The sequence below is a fragment of the Asterias amurensis genome, chromosome 10 (assembly GCF_032118995.1).
Source record: "Asterias amurensis chromosome 10, ASM3211899v1".
Taxonomy (NCBI): Eukaryota; Metazoa; Echinodermata; class Asteroidea; order Forcipulatida; family Asteriidae; genus Asterias; species Asterias amurensis.
In genome coordinates, this window is record NC_092657.1 from 22,497,461 (window position 1) to 22,517,439 (window position 19,979).

General features: G+C 33.7%; 1 protein-coding gene across 3 annotated transcripts; it reads left to right on the forward strand.

Annotated features, from left to right (window-relative positions):
• The first annotated feature begins 2,122 nt into the window (after nucleotides 1-2,122).
• On the forward strand, nucleotides 2,123-18,704 carry LOC139942513 (metal cation symporter ZIP14-like). 3 transcript variants are annotated; one of them, XM_071939325.1, is made up of 10 exons: nucleotides 2,123-2,694; nucleotides 7,329-7,512; nucleotides 9,139-9,308; nucleotides 10,064-10,201; nucleotides 10,956-11,117; nucleotides 11,938-12,021; nucleotides 14,098-14,323; nucleotides 15,351-15,538; nucleotides 18,261-18,412; nucleotides 18,565-18,704. In XM_071939325.1, the coding sequence occupies exons 1-9, from the start codon at nucleotides 2,398-2,400 to the stop codon at nucleotides 18,408-18,410; spliced, it is 1,599 nt and encodes a 532-aa protein (XP_071795426.1). In that variant the 5' UTR covers nucleotides 2,123-2,397; the 3' UTR covers nucleotides 18,411-18,412; nucleotides 18,565-18,704. The 3 variants fall into 3 exon arrangements, with proteins under 3 accessions (XP_071795426.1, XP_071795427.1, XP_071795428.1); XM_071939326.1 differs by having other exon boundaries at nucleotides 11,941-12,021; XM_071939327.1 differs by lacking the exon at nucleotides 11,938-12,021.
• Nucleotides 18,705-19,979: the final 1,275 nt, after the last annotated feature.

Below are 19,979 nucleotides of genomic sequence, written 5' to 3' on the forward strand. Positions count from 1 at the left end.
AGAATCATTGCTAATGTTGAAGTTTTTCATAGGAATTGACAATCAAATGTCATTAATCCCGAAAATACAGTTGAGCCAACGTTGAGCCAACATTGGGCCAACATTGACATAAATGCAAATTTGTGGGCGGGGGCTTAGAATTGTGTGTATATTTACTTTTGATAATATCACAACAATTTGGGTGAGTTTAAGTTATCCAAGGCAAATTTGTGTATTTTTGTGTATAATTCTTTTGTAAGAAAATATGAACATCAAAAGTACAAACAAACATTTGTAATTCAACCATGTTAATTAAGAAGTACACAGTTTGAATTAACAACAAACCATGAATGGAAAGTCTATGGATCCTGGACTATAAATACAAAACATACAGTGCAGAAGGATGCATCGGCATATATTATAGATTGTAGTCAGTTTAAAAAGTATTTAGTTATTGGTATCGTAAATTATAAGTAAATAATATAACTGATAAGTAGCTGTTCACAGACTTAGGCCTACTTGAATTAATCATAAAGATAATTCAGTTCATGAACAGAAATATAAACTCAAAGTTAATATTTTTGAATAATGATACGTTGGCTCAACGTTTAGCCAACATAAAGATTATTAGTGAGGCCAATGTTGGGCCAACTTTAACATTGGCCCAACATTATGCCGATGAGCAAAAGTACTTTGGGCCAATATTGGTAATCAACATTGGCTAAACATAAACATTTCATTGGTTCTATACGTTGGCCAATGTTTGCGTTGGGCCAATGTTGGCCCAGTTTTAACATTGGCTCAACATAACTCCTATGAGCAAAAGTATGTTGGGCCAACGTCGACATCCAACGTTGGCCCAATGAAACTGTTCTGTTGGCAGAATGATGTTGGCTCAATGTTTGATTACGTTGGCCTGATATTGGTTCAATGTTTTAACATACATGGGCAAGACATTGGCCCAATGTTGAGCCAATGTCTACGTTGGGCCAACGTTGGGCCAACTTTTACATTGGCCCAACATAAGACCGATGAGCAAAAGTACGCTGGGCCAATGTTGACAGCCAATGTTGGTCCAATGAAAGTGTTCCGTTGGCCCAACGTTGATTGTATGTTGTGATGCTATCTGGGTATGAGATTATTTCGAACAATGTCATGGCATTTTTGCTGATGCCTGAGGGAATCTCCTTCTCATACATAAATTTAACCATAATAAATATAAAGTGCTATGGTTTTACTCAACCTTAATGCATTATGAGCAACACTAAAAAACAAAACAAAGAGAAAAAAAAACCATGGTAACGGGCGTTGGTAGCGCCATGTTGGTGTCGGTTGCTGGTGATAATAAAACATTCAATAGTATAGTATATAACACATTTTACTTCGGTTTATCCCTGGTTGGTTCCTTTTTTTCTAACAAACTCAACGATTTCTGTGTTTGGCGGTGTGTGTGTGTCCGGTGGGGGGGGGGGGGGATTTTCCATGTTTACCCCGCCTCCTAAACTCAGGCTAGACTTGATGAAAAGTCGTAAGGGGCTGCTTAATAAATTGTCTGCCTTATGCAACAGTCACAGTGCGGTCGTTGCACAGAGCAAGGTCGTAGGTAGTCTTGAAATCAAGACGGTAATTGTTGAGCGCGGTGTGTAGTTACAGCGCGGGGACGATACACACACCCTCGATCCACCTACGACTGTTGCATGTGTAACATCGCACTGTGACTGTTGCATGAAAGGCAGACAAATAGGCAGCGCCTAACGACTTGTCATCAAGTCTAGGTCGTAGGTAGCGCGTGGGCCACTCTCTGCTGGTGACTCACACACACATACTGGATCCACTGAGGATGAGTGTACCGTCCCCACGATTTCACCGCGCTGTAACTGCACCGTATTGACAGACTTCAAGACAGGCAGGCTGTGCATGTGACGTTTTGCGATAGAAAGTTTTATAAGCAATTTGCTCAAGATTTAACCAATCAAATCCCAGTGGTTGACTATAGACCCGCCCATTTAAACAAGGCCTTTGCATCATACAGTTGAAACTATTATTACAACGTGTAGTTAGTGTCTTTAAAGTGCGGTACCTGTACTGTTTATAGGTTAACCTAGTACATGAAGTATATTAACCAGTCTACTGTACGATTAGAAGTCAACCTCGTACTAATACGATCCCCCAGTTGCTTGAATCCTCTTTCCACGTTTTGCCGGGGGTGACTAAACAAGTGTGGAAACAGACGTGTCTGTGGTGGTAACGGCGTGGTTAATTGCTGCACACACACATGCGATTTTTTTTTATAGATAAAATAACGCCGAGTGGTTGCGAAGTTGTACTGTACTCAGTTAAAGTTCAGCAAAATAACCGTAACCAACCGATAATTAATTAAACACTGCACCAAGGAAGGCAATAATCCTGGCTTGAAAGATGGCACGGGTTTCGTTTTCATTGCAGAAATGTGTACTGCGTTTGTGTCGTTTTATCGTTTTGACCGAGGTGATTTTCTCAGTCGTGGCTGTTGATGCCACGTCGATCGAGTCGACGGGGTCACGCAACGCGATTGACGGCCAAAGGAAACGACGAAATGCCGCTGAGCGTGACGTGAACACAGTTGCATTTGTAAGTTCGGAGATTTTCATCGAGGAAATTGTCAACACTTTTGGTTTAAATGGAAAAATTAATCAGGAGCAATTGCAGGTTTTGCTACAACGAGTCGGCGCTGAGGTTTGTTTGAATTTGTTTGTTTGATTTTATATTTTTATTAAAAATAGACTATTCTAATCAACATATTAAAGGAAACTTGATAATACAATATTCATGAAGTTGATGAAAAAACGGAAAAGTTTCCGTATGGCGCCACAGCTTTTTCATTCGAAATAAAATAAAATAGTATCTAATTTACCTGATTGATAAATCCCTTTTTGTAAAAATGAGTGAAAAAGTGGTGGCGCCATACGGAAAGTTATCCGAAAAAAAAACTTGAAGAATGACAGTTTTTCTTTCTAACATCTGTAAAATGTTGGATACTGTCAAAAAAGAGGAATCATTTAAACTATTAAAATACAAGTATGGACTCATTGTGAGCATTATGCCTGATGGACGTGACATGAGTGCTCTTATTTCTTACTTAGAGAGGCCACTATATTATTATTATTAATCATCACAACAAAATAATAGTCATTTAACAAAATGCTGCTCTATGCCCTCTATAGTTGACTTTAATATTACATAAAGCTTTTACCAGCACATTTTGAAAAACATTATCAATATATTTATACTAAAGACATTTGGGCAATTCCACGTCATGGACATTACGTTTTGAGACATTTTTAGAACTTTGTTGGTCAGTTAAACACACCAAGTAGCTTTGATTTAAAGTTTTGTGTTTGATACTAGTATCTTGTGTCCTAGTAAGTCAAATGATACTATGTATTTGGAAAAGTTCAAATTAATTAAGGAGTCAGAGCACTGCTAACGAGCGTCATGGACATTACGAAAAACGGAAGTGGGTTTTGGGTACAACACACTCAATTCCAAAACTCTGTGAAGTTAAAGTTCAAAATTTTTAGAATACCTTTTTATTTGCTAAACAGGGAAGTAGTTAACATGAACAGTGATAATATTTAAGACAACCTGTCAACTTTCATGTTACACGTCTTAAAGGAACACGTTGCCTTGGATCGGTCGAGTTGGTCGTTTTTTGACCGTTTATTATAAAATGCATATGGTTAGAAAGATGATGTAAAAGTAGAATACAATGATCTACACAAATATGCCTCGAAATTGCGTGGTTTTCTTTTTACCTCGTCCAATAACACGGTCGGCCATTTATGGGAGTCAAAATTTTGACCCCCATAAATGGCCGACCGTGATAGTTCGCGATGTAAAAAGAAAACCGTGCAATTTTGAGAGATACTTGTGTGGATCATTATATTCTACTTTTAAAACATCTTTCTAACCATATACATTTCATAACAAACGGTTTCAAACGCTTTTTATAGACCAACTCGTCCGATCCAAGGCAACGTGTTCCTTTAATAGAGCGTCATGGACATTACATTTTTGGGTTATTTTTAGCGTCATGGACATTACGTCAAACTTGTAAAATGACGCATCATGCTTTTACCCTGAATTTGTAAACCCATGTGCTGCCTTGCTCTTAATATGGGTTTTAAACTATAATGAATGTCCCTATGTTAATGTTTAACCTCTTCCAAACATTTTTAAGAACCAAACCTCCCCCAGAATCTCACTTAAACCCCGCCCCTCGGTAAGTCCCCTTTTTGCACTTTCCGTCCACATCCAACCAGGCTGGCTTCTGCATTGGAGTAGTTATGATAGACCAGAGATGTAGGTATACATGAAGTAACCTTTTTTTTCTAATTATCTTTCACATAATTCCCTTTTATGTGTTTCTCACAAGGTGATTGTTCATCTTGAGTAATATACTGAACATCTTGCGTCAACATTTTGTGACGACAGTAAATGGAAATTAAACATCAAAGGTTTCTGTAATTTTCAAAGTTGATCTGGATACTGCTATGTTCCAGACTGGGTGAACAATTCCCAGAAGATCAGTTCAAATGAGTTGGGATGACTTCTTGGGAGGAACAGGTCAAACGTACATGTAGATGCTTCCTTAGTTTTCCAAATACGAGACAGTCATTGAGGTCATCCTCTACACGTTCCACCTAGATTGACATGCAAAACAAGAACGGAGAACAACAAATGAGGGAAAGATTGGCTGCATGGGGCTTTGTTTATCACAATCATGTTTCCATGTTTTGTCTTGTTTTCTCTCTATACTTTTTCTGCCTCTCTACTCAAGTCTTAGCCATTCTGAAATTATGTAAAAATAAAAAATTACTTTATGTATGACGTCTTTGTATCCAAGCTATCCGTAGATGTGTACAAATCTGCATTACACCTAGGCCTTGAGAAGTCTTCTTTCATGATAAAGTGTGTTTATAATGTCCTACATTCATTTAAACTTGTCTCACCAACAGTCCACATACATTTTAGTATGAAAATGTCACTTGAATGTTTTTAGGAAAGATCAGTTCCATGAGAAAACTCACCTGAAAATCTCGGATTTGGGCTGTCAGTTTGTAGAATCTGTGCACGATGTTGCCACTAAACGCGCTGCTAAAAAAAGAGCTTGAAAAAAAATTCTGATGAGGTCTATGACAAAATGTTCTCTTTGACTAGTCCAGGTTTACCTACAATAGGTCCAATTGATAAATTGTAGCATTTACCTTCAAAAAGGTAAGTTTCATGTGACATGTAATGTCCATGACGTAATGTCCATGACGCTAAATGTAATGTCCATGACGCTCGTTAGCACAGTTGTAATTAATTTTTGATTAATTTTCTTGCATTATAGGATTAGCCCCTAAAAACTAGCTTTGCGTATGAAGTCTCATGAAAATATCTCTTACTGGCTTTAAAATATAAAACTAAACACCATGCAATGTCATGGACATTACATTTCATAATTGGTAATTAAGGGCTAATTAAAATGAGTGGCAGCACCCTGTGAATAAATTGACAATGAAGTTTCTTTAAAATTGTGAATACTTACCACCAGTTATATGTTTTAAGCCAAGAATAATTGAAATATCATCTCAAATGTAACCAGGAGGGCATTTTAGACAATTGTGCCAAACATTTCCCAAAAATCATGAATGTGGCACAAAAAAAACTTTTTTAATAAACGATGAAAAACATGGAAAACCAAGAAAAAAAAATGAAACAAACATAGATTTGAAATCACTAGGTATCACTCTTTCTTGCTACTTTAAATTTAAATCCACAAATTTGACTTCAATTTTTTGGGCCGAGGACACTTTTTGGTGGAATTACCCATTTTATGATCAAGGTGAAACAATTGACTTTTTATTTCCCAAAAGGCCTTCTTTTAAAGCCATTTTTTTTATACACTTTCGGTAAACAGTATTGTCCAAGACGTCCCACACTTCGTGTATCACAACTTAATAAAATAATAAACCTGTGAAAATTTAGGCTCAATCGTGTCATGACATGTGTTAAAATAAATCTGTAATTCTCGCGTACGAGACTTTATAATGTTATTATGTTTTCTCAAAAAGTAAAGCATTTCATGGACTAATATTTCAAGAGAAGTCTTTCACCATTACCTTGAACTGTAAACCCTGTAAATTATTTGTAATTTATGTGAACTTTTTTTTCTGTACTGAAAGTGTATAATGGCTTTAAGGCCTGACTTGCAAAAAGAATCATTTATTTCTAAATGCCTGAAATATTGGTTAAAACTGTTGTCACTGAACATTTTTAGCTTTTGAACACATTTTACTTTAAATCACTCTACATGAAGAAATGTTTTGTGGCCAATATTTTTCACATTAATTTAAGGTCAAATACTCATAATAACAAACTGAACCAGATTGAGGTTTCTTTTTTGTTTTACTGATTATACAGTATCTGCTCTTGCGGCTATCGTTGTGCGCTTGTTATAAAAGTGTCGTCAGGCACTGACTGCATTGTTGGTATCCAGGGTTGCCCAGTAATAGACCGCAAAGAGTAGGCCCCCTATAAACACCATTTTACTTTCTTAATTCATGGACAAACTAAACTGAACTGTGTCAAGATTTACTCCTCTTATTAAATTTTAATAAACAATTTCACAATTTATCATAAATTTGCAAAGTAGTTTGCAGCCACTAGTTACAGTTAACGAGTCATCACAGTATGAAGATTTATTGAGGATTGAAACGTAAGAGTTCTTAGTAGAATGTACTTGGTGATCTGGCTTCCTACCTCAGCCCACAAGGTCCTGTCTTGCTAGGCTAAACTTAGGATTTACATGTTCGCCTTGCTACATGTAGCCCCACAACTCACAAACCAGTTGTGTGGAATATTGTCTCTGTTTTTGTCTGGCACCATAATACATGCTTCAGAATCTTACATTAACTTTTTCATAGTTTTGTTTAGTTTTAATCACAATGCATTGTCAGATGACAAAAACTCATATCATGAACAATTATTTTGAATTTGACCTTCTATGTATGTGTACACTATTTAGCTGAATATTTCACAAGTGACTTTTGTTGACTTAAATTTGCCAATTTATATAAAGACCGGTTGACTCTTTCTGCAAATGCTTTGTGCAAAATGAATCTCCTTGTGTCACAATTGGAAAGAGAGTGTGTACCGATTATTGCATCTCCAAAATACGCTTTGCATTTGCAGATGAACCAGGCTTCTAAAAGCATTACATTGACAAAAAGCAGTGTGTTTATTGTAACTTTATTTAAAAGCATTACATTGACAAAAAGCAGTGTGTTAATTGTAACTTTATTTGGTCTGTTGTCATCCTACAGTGCTATACGTCATCAGAATTGTTGAGCATTCATTCCTCCAGTGAGGAGCAATTACTGAATGATACAGTAGATGTTATAAAGGCCCTATGTCCAACTATAATGTACCAGGCTTCAACTGACTGGTGTGTAGCTTTAGATGATACAGGGCCTGCTAAAGATAGAGGACCTCCAACTACTGCACAAGGTATGTCAAACTCACTCATGGAGTACACTTCTCTAAGAGATGGTACAATGTACATGTACATCATCCTGTGCTGGCCGAGCTGATATCATTGGATTCAAGCTACACGTACATGTATCTCTTTCTGATCACCAGAGTGTGGATTCAAGTCCTGGTCTTAAGGCCACTGGATACATTTGGTAATTGTTAAACATCAGTATTCTCACCTGGTGTATCCAAACATAAAGTAACAAACCGGTGTAAATTTTGCTCAATTGGTCATCTACATGTAATTTGCAAGAGAATGATGAAAGAAAAAACACCCTAGTTGCATAACTGTATCCTTTCAGTATGCATGATAAAAGGCTTTAAAGCTGTTCGTCTTTCATTATTTGAGTAAGAAATGTCCTCTTTGTCAAAAACTACGTTCCTACTTCAGAGGGAGCCATTTCTCACAATGTTTTAAACTATCAACATGATCAACAGCTCTCCGAAGTGATCGTTAACAAGTAAGTTTTTATTCTTTTGATAGGGTTCAAAGGCTCTGTGTGTTGTGTTGATGCACGTTAAAGAACCCAGTTCACTTAAAACCAAAGCTAGTAGGGATTCTTTCTCTGTTTGGATCACTTTGCTTTAAGCCTGTTAAATTCTTTTTCTACATAGCTTACTCCTTAAACTTGTATTGTTTTTCTACAGTACAATGCAGTATGGGGTGACATAAACTTTAATTGTTTTTCTACAGTATAATGCGGTATGGGGTGACACAGTCATCCAATCATCAAATGACATTATGTTATTGTATTCCCACAGTATGGGGTAACAGAGTCCTCCAATCACCAAAGCTAGCTTCTTCTGACATTACTTTATTGTTTTCCCACAGTATGGGGTAACTGAGTCCTCCAATCACCAAAGCTAGCTTCTTCTGACATTACTTTATTGTTTTCCCACAGTATGGGGTAACTGAGTCCTCCAATCACCAAAGCTAGCTTCTTTTGACATTATTTTATTGTTTTCCCACAGTATGGGGTAACTGAGTCCTCCAATCACCAAAGCTAGCTTCTTTGGACAATACTTGATTGTTTTCCCACAGTATGGGGTAACAGAATCCTCCAATCACCAAAGCTAGCTTCTTTTGACAATACTTGATTGTTTTCCCACAGTATGGGGTAACAGAATCCTCCAATCACCAAAGCTAGCTTCTTCTGACATTACTTTATTGTATTCCCACAGTATGGGGTAACTGAGTCCTCCAATCACCAAAGCTAGCTTCTTTTGACAATACTTGATTGTTTTCCCACAGTATGGGGTAACAGAATCGTCCAATCACCAAAGCTAGCTTCTTCTGACATTACTTTATTGTATTCCCACAGTATGGGGTAACTGAGTCCTCCAATCACCAAAGCTAGCTTCTTTTGACAATACTTGATTGTTTTCCCACAGTATGGGGTAACTGAGTCCTCCAATCACCAAAGCTAGCTTCTTCTGACATTACTTTATTGTTTTCCCACAGTATGGGGTAACTGAGTCCTCCAATCACCAAAGCTAGCTTCTTTTGACATTATTTTATTGTATTCCCACAGTATGGGGTAACTGAGTCCTCCAATCACCAAAGCTTGCTTCTTCTGACCATACTTGATTGTTTTCCCACAGTATGGGGTTACGGAGTCCTCTTTGTAACAATCATAAACGCCAGTACACTGATGGGAGCTTGCATCATTCCCTGCATGAATAAGAAGATGTATAAGATGGTACTGAACTACCTCATTGGATTGGCTGTTGGAACATTGAGTGGTAATGCACTGCTCGGTCTTATACCAGAGGTAAGGAGATAGATAAAAAAAAAAAACATCACAATCAGAAGATTGACTTGTATTGGTGGGCAAGGCACTTATGGCAAGAGCACTAACTCCTGTTTTTCTTGCAATCTCCTATCCCTGAACATCTGACATCACACTTCAAGATTCATGTATTAGATCTGTGTTGAGCTTCTGTCAATCCCCGTCCATAAAGTGCCATTGACCTCCCATCTATTAGTAAAAAAGTTGCTTGCTGCAGCACGCAGCTACCAAAAGTGCAGCTGCCAAACTTTAAACCTCGCACCAATCAAAACACAGCTGTAGAAAGCTTACGTCACTGCACGTTTATCCAATGAAATCATTGTATCCAGCCAAATCACTGGCTTTGTAAAACCAATACCTAGATGTATCATTATCCTTGCGGATAAAGACGGGGGACCAGTCTGACATACTCCTGGGTGCAGACATTCTTGTTGCATATAACTGAGGCACTCATTGTATTTGTCATAGTAAATGTCCAGTGCCAAGTTGAAATTAGCTGGGTATGATACAGTTGGTACAGTTGTATCCCCTGTTCCGAGTCTGACATGAATCAGTCACTTCTGTTCCACTTGTTTCATTGTGTTACTAATTCATGAGAGGTATGTGTTTTGCTGCATTGAGCAGAGGTTGGGGTTGGGTTTAAAGGGCCTTACAAATCAACGTTACATGTAGCAAAAAGGACATTTAAAACACAAGTCCACAAGAATAAAACAAGACATTTATGTTTGTATTTATAGACACATGGAATGCTAGTCAGTACACATGGACTGAACTTTGTCTGGAGGAATACCACAATCCTTAGTGGTATTTATCTATTTTTCTTCGTTGAGCGAGTTCTTAAAATGATTTCACTGAGAAAGGAGTCTAAATACAAGGTAAGTACAAAACGATACAAAAGGTTCTGATATTTAACGGAGGCAACAGAACTGCATAACCATAAATGTAGCTAAGCACAGAAGAAATGGGCTTACCAGAAAAAGATTTTAACTGCTAGATGTGTACTAGCACTATGGTTTCCTGCTAAGTACTAGCACTGTGGTTTCCTGCTAAGTACTAGCACTGTGGTTTCCTGCTAAGTACTAGCACTGTGGTTTCCTGCTAAGTACTAGCATTGTGGTTTCCTGCTAATTCTTGCTTAGCAGAAAGTGATTGTTTGAAACACAATTTCCCGCTTAAGTGGCTCTTTGGAGTTGGACCCAGACTGCCAGAGCTAAAACCTCCATAACCTGTGTGTAAATCCATGCTTGGTAAAACCAAAGTAATTAAATTAAATTCAATATAAAAGTTATTTCCATCTTGAACAGTACAAAATGTACACAAATCACAATATTGTGAAGGCACAATCCTAAAAAGCCAAGACTTGTAGTGGAGTGCCTCTGAATAAAAAACAGAACAAATAAACTTGTTTTATATATGAACAAATTTACCTTTACAAAGCTAATTAATTTTTACAAATAAAGACATCATGGGGCAATGATTTGACACAAAAGAAGCTGAGAAAATTGAGGACTTTTAAAATACTGCAGTGGAGGAAGCAACTATATGGAGAACAAACCATTGTGTTAAACTATGATATCAGGGGTTGGTCATGAATTTCATTGATTCTGATTTTTGTTTCCTACACTACAGCAGAAGCATTTGCAAGCTGACGACACAATGCATGTGACTGCTATGCATGATTTAGAACCTCGTCATGATATGTATAAGATCACATCTGGAGATAGTGCACTGGGTATTAATAATGTCATCATCAACTCGGATAACGACTTAGCGGCTACTGCTACAAATCAGGTAATGCTTCATTTTTTGAAAGGGCCATGGGCACCAAGGTATTTTTGTCGTTGGTAAAGGGCACCTTACAAGAAAATAGCAAGGGCACCAAGGCAATAGATGCAATCGCATTTGCTGCCTTCGTGAAATATCAGGCCTGCAGTCATGATTGGATAAGACTTCAGCCCGGTTCAAACTTCCTGCGAATGCAAAAATGCACTTCAAATTTTGATGTAACAGTCCTGTTTTCGCTGCAAATGTTGCGTAGGAGTTGAGCACATTTCAACTGCTGCGAAGTATTTGTTGCAAATTTGTGACGTCAAAATTGGTATCATATTTGCAGGAATGATGAAGTGGGCTTTAGTGTCATAGACCATCAGCATGTTTGCAAAGTAACTTTATGTATGCTCCTAAATGGGTTAAGGTGCTGCCATAGACATCAAACAATGTCTTCGCCCAGGGTGGCTTCAAAACGCAGAGCAAGTTAGCGCTCTAGTCAATATACATGTAGCTCTTTGGGTGCTGCATACTCCTAAGGCATGTAACGAGTTGAGATGGTTTCAGGAATGCATTGCGGGGTAAACAAGGGAAGTAATAGCATGAATTGTGTATTGGCTGCTTTTAGAGGGCTACTCTACTGTTTTAAAGGTTGGGTCTTACTTTGGAAGTGCCCCTTTTCCCCCTAAAAATAATTGTGTAATTCTACTGAAACCTGAAAGCCTTGAAAACCATTGTTATTTATAACATTACTATCATGTCAGAATGTGTAGGAGTTGGTTTCCTTAAGATAACAGTTTTTCTTATTATCAATTGACTTGAATGATATTTTTATCCGTAAAAGGAGGTTTTTTTACAGTTAAATGGTGATAAACCAGGGTACCAACGTATGATAAAAACACAGAATGCTGACCAACAAAACACACAGGTAAAAGTGTGTATTTATCATTGAAGTGTTTTTCACTCAGCTCTTCTCTGTAGTGGTAGAAAATCAGTTTTACTTTCAGTCTTTGTCTTGAAATTTTAACATTCTTAATTCAGATTCTTAATTCTCTGTATTTTTGTTTTCATTTTCAAACCCAAACCTCCTGTTGTAATTGACTGAATTGTCCTCATTCTGACAATATCCACAATATTCATAGATGTATGTGTTCATATTCAGTCTTGTACCCTTTTTCCTTCCTCAGTTCCTCACTCTATTACAAAGTCTAAAACCATTTTTTATGGGGATTCAGGGGAATACATGTTGGTCACATTATTTCAATATGAGCTCTCCATACATTGTACATTGTACCTTGCAGGGTTTGATACACCCCTGTGGTGTATTGTTAAAATCCAAAGTGTTGTGACTCTGATTATGGTTATATACATGTACCAGACCTACCAAGTCTCACGCATTAGGCGTGAGACTCACGCATTCGGGCTTTGTCTCATGCTCACACGCACAGCAACCATTGTCTCACGCATTGGGGCCAGGCCGGGAAAAAAATAAAAATTAACGACATGCATCGCCAAATCGCACTCGTGTGTACAAAAATTGCAATCTACAATGTTTGCACAATCTTCAGATTGCACGCAACTTATCAGAATCATCATTCTTGTACAAACTTTGTACAAACAGAGCGCAAATTTGCAGATTGCGCACGCTTTTGCTCTTCCAGCAGGTTCAGCTAAAATTCGGCATAGCGCAAAACGCTTTTTGCGCACAAGTTTTTCCCGATTCGTTTAGCAAATACTACTAGCGAAGACACAACAGGCAGAAGAAGTGAGCGGAGGATTTTGGACATCATTTTTAGTAGATTTTTTTTTAGTGTGGAAGGAAATAATCTAACACAAATGTACCTCCACATTAACCATTAACATCTCCTGTGTACCTCAGTTGAGTTTTAGTTGTTCTGAAGAGGTTTTTGATGCATTTTGAAACACTCCTTTGTCCACAATAAAATGTCTGATTTTTTGTTGATTTTACAAAAAAAAAAAAAGAAGTTGGGCTCAATTTCGAAAGGCCTTCTAAAACTGGAAACTTATTTTATTTTTTTTCCGGGGGAGGGGGTGGGGGTTGAGCTTTGAAAAATCTCACGCATAGCTGGCCATTGGACTTGGCATCTCTGTTATACACCAGATGCCATGTAAAACATATTGGGATATACATGTACACTGTATTGTGCAGTCCTCAGTCCAACAGATTGAAACAAAATATTATGTTGGATTTGAGAGGTTAACATGGTGATACAATGTACTTGAGTGGTACAAAAGTTCTCAAGATCTTTCTTTGTGGACAACATGTACATGACAGTTGTTTGTAATAATTGTTTATTTCGCTCTGAGCAAGACTAACCATAATCTATACAAATAGAGTTCTTCACTTCCTTACTAACAAAATATATGTGTATGATGTAGCTGTTTTTGTTAAAGGGTGGCTGCAGTGTGTTTTTTGAAAATTTGAACGATTAAACATGACTTTTTAAACCTGAAATATTTTGTATTATTTTTTATTTAATGCGCAAGTATTTTAAAAGTGGTTTTCAAGAGATTAGGGGAACCCACCCCGCCCCTAAAAGGGAGCCTGCACGTGACGTCATGTCAGGAACCTGAGCTGTCAGGCCCTCTAGCTGTGTGCACATAGAGACGTGTGCACTGTGTGGCCTGTTACCTAGGCTCGTGTAGTTAGGGACCAGACGATATGTTTGAATTCCCGACCTGACGTCGATGGTAGGGGGCAGTAACAATCCACAAAAGGGGGGTGGGGCATGACTTATTCGCTAATTACGCAAGTGAGATATGTCGGGGAAAAAACAAAACACATTTTATTGATGTCTAATACATATATACCAAATATAAATTACAGCAAAACTAACTGTTTTATTTTAATTCACTTCAGCATCCCTTTAAAGTAAAAACCTCATGGAATTGTGAACAAACCCATTAGGCAGTTGGGGTAAAGTATGAACTCTTCATAAGTTTTGATTAAATATCTACCTTTTCTTTCCACCAAAATGTACAGAATGGAACATCTAAGCCCCAACGTGAAGACGTACATTCTCATCTACCGATGACAACAATGTCAGGAAAGGTCCGCATAGCATCAGTGGCTTACATGATCATATTCGGTGACGGTCTTCATAACTTTGTGGATGGATTAGCGATCGGAGTGTCATTTTCTACGTCAGTCTTCCAGGGAATCTCGACTTCCATTGCTGTCATTTGTGAAGAATTCCCTCATGAATTAGGTTTGTTGGCAAATTAGCCTTGTGAATAATCTTACAAATGAATACTTATAGGAATGTATTGATAATTGAAATAACTGTAGATATATATACCATAACATGAACCTTTGGGAACTTAATTACAAAAGGTAGGAGCATTTTTTAAATATTGCTGAAGTTCGGCAGGGGTTACGTCTAAATGTCTCTATCTTCCAGTACGCGCTAATCCACCAATCAGAAGCTTGAACTACATGTACTAGGGGGATAAAAACATTTATCTTCCAGTACGTGCTAATCCACCAATCAGAAGCTCGATTTAGATTGGGATTAAAAACATTTATCTTCCAGTACGCGCCAATCCACCAATCAGAAGCTCAGACTACTAGGGTGATAAAAACATTTATCTTCCAGTACGCGCTAATCCACCAATCAGAAGCTTGAACTACTAGGGGGATAAAAACATATATTATGCTACGACCTCTGTTTTATATCCCACTTCCTCTGTTTTTATTACACAGTGCGTGTTGTGAAAGGTCATTTTGGCACGCTCCGTGTACCCGTATACGGACTGTGAAAAAATTACATTCTAAACTTTGTGCGCGTGAATGCTGTTCGTCATGAAATAATGTTCTGAAATTTTAAACTTTGCGCCACTTGCGTTTGTGTGATAACTTATGGTAATCCAATTGCAAATTATTATTTTCTTATTAGGTAAAACAAAGCAGGTTTAGGAGCGTGTAATGCAAATAGCATTCAAACTGTCTCTAGCTAGCGGGTATTGTAGGTTGTCTAGTTGGTAAGCCACTGCTCTAAAATTGTGAAGGTCACAGGTTAGAATCCCAAACGAGTATTAAGCCTTTCATTTCCTTTTAACAGAACTCGGGAAAGTACTGGGTATTGGCCTACAGTGCTTACACACATCGATGTAAGGCTAAAACTAAAATTAATGTTCTGTATCCCTGATGCAAATGTAACATTCATTGATAATACTGTTGTGAGTACATGGAGCCTATGATCATTATATCTAACTTGATACTTATTATTTCTACAGGGGACTTTGCAATTCTAATCAAGTCTGGCATGACAGTGAAGCAAGCTTTGACATTCAACTTCCTATCAGCGCTTACGTGTTATGCGGGGCTGGTTGTTGGCATTCTAGTTGGACAGCTGACGTCTGCTGAGCCGTATATATTTGCTCTGGCCGCTGGAATGTTTCTATATATCTCTTTGGTTGATATGGTACGTTATATCCACCCTCCCCTCCAAGAATTACTATAATAATAATAATAATAATAATAATAATAATAATAATAATAATAATAATAATAATAATAATAATAATAATAATAATAATAATAATAATAATAATAATAATAATAATAATAATAATAATAATAATAATAATAATAATAATAATAATAATAATAATAATAATAATAATAATAATAATAATAATAATAATAATAATAATAATAATAATAATAATAATAATAATAATAATAATAATAATAATAATAATAATAATAATAATAATAATAATAATAATAATAATAATAATAATAATAATAATAATAATAATAATAATAATAATAATAATAATAATAATAATAATAATAATAATAATAATAATAATAATAATAATAATAATAATAATAATAATAATAATAATAATAATAATAATAATAATAATAATAATAATAATAATAATAATAATAATAATAATAATAATAATAATAATAATAATAATAATAATAATAATAATAATAATAATAATAATAATAATAATAATAATAATAATAATAATAATAATAATAATAATAATAATAATAATAATAATAATAATAATAATAATAATAATAATAATAATAATAATAATAATAATAATAATAATAATAATAATAATAATAATAATAATAATAATAATAATAATAATAATAATAATAATAATAATAATAATAATAATAATAATAATAATAATAATAATAATAATAATAATAATAATAATAATAATAATAATAATAATAATAATAATAATAATAATAATAATAATAATAATAATAATAATAATAATAATAATAATAATAATAATAATAATAATAATAATAATAATAATAATAATAATAATAATAATAATAATAATAATAATAATAATAATAATAATAATAATAATAATAATAATAATAATAATAATAATAATAATAATAATAATAATAATAATAATAATAATAATAATAATAATAATAATAATAATAATAATAATAATAATAATAATAATAATAATAATAATAATAATAATAATAATAATAATAATAATAATAATAATAATAATAATAATAATAATAATAATAATAATAATAATAATAATAATAATAATAATAATAATAATAATAATAATAATAATAATAATAATAATAATAATAATAATAATAATAATAATAATAATAATAATAATAATAATAATAATAATAATAATAATAATAATAATAATAATAATAATAATAATAATAATAATAATAATAATAATAATAATAATAATAATAATAATAATAATAATAATAATAATAATAATAATAATAATAATAATAATAATAATAATAATAATAATAATAATAATAATAATAATAATAATAATAATAATAATAATAATAATAATAATAATAATAATAATAATAATAATAATAATAATAATAATAATAATAATAATAATAATAATAATAATAATAATAATAATAATAATAATAATAATAATAATAATAATAATAATAATAATAATAATAATAATAATAATAATAATAATAATAATAATAATAATAATAATAATAATAATAATAATAATAATAATAATAATAATAATAATAATAATAATAATAATAATAATAATAATAATAATAATAATAATAATAATAATAATAATAATAATAATAATAATAATAATAATAATAATAATAATAATAATAATAATAATAATAATAATAATAATAATAATAATAATAATAATAATAATAATAATAATAATAATAATAATAATAATAATAATAATAATAATAATAATAATAATAATAATAATAATAATAATAATAATAATAATAATAATAATAATAATAATAATAATAATAATAATAATAATAATAATAATAATAATAATAATAATAATAATAATAATAATAATAATAATAATAATAATAATAATAATAATAATAATAATAATAATAATAATAATAATAATAATAATAATAATAATAATAATAATAATAATAATAATAATAATAATAATAATAATAATAATAATAATAATAATAATAATAATAATAATAATAATAATAATAATAATAATAATAATAATAATTAATAATAATAATTATATTTATATAGCGCTTTATACTAAAAATAAGTTTCTAAGCGCTTCACAAATAAACAGAAACGATTAAGTAAGCAATCCAACTACATGTATCAATGCAAACAACTTGGAGAACACAATTATAAACAGGACTTGCTCCTTGCAGACTTGAAGAGTGAACACTGGTGATGGGCTGGGTGGGGCTGCTTTAGAACTTGGGGTGGGGCTGCTTTAGAACTTGGGGTGGGGTTAATTCTGGAGAGTACACATTGACTGTCTGTGCAGGTTGGTAATACAGCCCAAACTCACCGTTTGTGAAAACTGCTCATTTGCTTAAAATCTGGCAACACTCCTTGGGTTTTTTAATGATATTATTATTATGTGCCAGAAGAGTTAAATATGGTGAATATTGTGCTGTATAAGTTTTAACGAACTGATTTTATACTAAGAGAGGTTTTTGGTTAGCACCATATGAAAACTCTTTTTTGATTAGTGTTGGTTCTCAAAATAACAACGGGTGCACAACATTTCGTTCAATATGCTCTGATTGTCTTCAGGAGTATGCTTACTATGAAACTCAAACTTGTGTAACTCTGTTGTGTTTGACTCTGTTTTGACCGATAGTTACCAGAGCTCAACGCCACCCCGGATCAAAAAGAGTTCAACTTACGGAGTTCCTTGAAAACGTTTGCAATCCAGAATGCTGGTCTGCTGAGTGGGTATGGCATTATGATTCTACTTACTGTTTATGGAGAACATATACAGATCTTGTAATGGTAAGTAGGAGTTGAAACTTTATAAGTATTTTTTTTTTTTTTTGGGGGGGGGGGTTGGTTCTACTAGTATTGAATGGTCATAATAAGGGTGCCCCCAAATTGACACTTTTTATTCAGTGCTTACCAATTCTTGTTTTTGTTTTGTTTTGTAGAGTGTACAAACGGAACCAGAGGATGGTGAGGCAAAACTGCTGCAAGACAACGAGTCTTTGAAAGTGTATTTTAATCCAGATCATTATAATGGGTCACAAAAGCTTTAATCGTGCAAATCTTATTCAATTGAGTGGAAGAAGTTCTTGTTACCTTATATTATGAAGTGTTTGTTGCCCAAATTCTGCCCTTGGGTGATGGAGAAAAGTAACAGGTTTATAACTTTATATTGAGGTTGAAGTGGTTTTGAATCTATTGTTGATGTGTCACCTTTATCTATTGTAGATGTTTCTCCTTAAGTAATTCTGCACAATAAATATTTACCTCATAAATTGCAAAATGTTGTGTACATGTAGGTAAAATAAATAGTATGTCGCATTGATAATGCAGCATCAAACTAGTTAACTATTCTTAGAAATGTTGAAGACTAGTTTTATAAATTTGTTGTTATTAAGTTATGAGACCCATTAATACAAAACCCTACAGGGGTTTTCTTGAGCAGTCAGCTGCCAACCTAGACTTGATTCAAGTCCCTTTCTTGTGTGAGGTCCCAAACGCATGTAACGCGCCGGCAGTCACATTAGACAAGTGCGCCCCCCATTGTCAAAATGTAGTTAAAATTGCAGCAGCGATCAACGGGTTAGTTTCTCTGGTGATGGCACAGGATTGGGACTGTCAACCGTACATTTGAACACCACCGCAAACCTCTTCACATAATGATTTCAAATTAAGTGGATTCTTTGTGGCTTTACATCCTAACTGAGGAACGAAGCAATGATGGTTTAAAGGAACACGTTGCCTTGGATCGGACGGTTTGGTCTTTAAAAAGCGTTTGTAATCATTTGTTATAAATGCATGGTTAGAAAGATGTTAGAAAGTAGAATACAATGAGGTATCTCGCAATTGCACAGTTTTCCTTTTACATCGTCGACTAAAACTGCTCATTTCAAGTAACACCTTATTGTGACCTGTATTTTAAGTACATCGATCAAGTAGAGTGCATAACACTGATATCAAGGCTGTTACATGTACATGTAATTCAGTTGTGTCCACTGTATAATAATGTGGACACATTATCATGTCATTCACTGTTTCTAAGAAGTGTCTTATGTTGGCATGGGACCTCACATTAAGCCTAGTTCATCAAAATAAAAGTCCAATAAGATGTCCCCCAATCAGAATGAATGGTTCAGTTTGTTAAATTGTGGTCAACACTTGCAAAATATTTACTGCAAACAAAGAGATTTGACTTGAAACTCTCCTTGTGTTTACATGAAGTATAAATTAACAGCTACAACCAGTAAATGTTACTCCAAAATAGTTATTAATGGTACATGTATACTGGAAGAATTTGGAACAATTTTAGGTTCTATGGTGAAGTCATCAATTTTCATCTGTCACATTAAAGAGGCACATT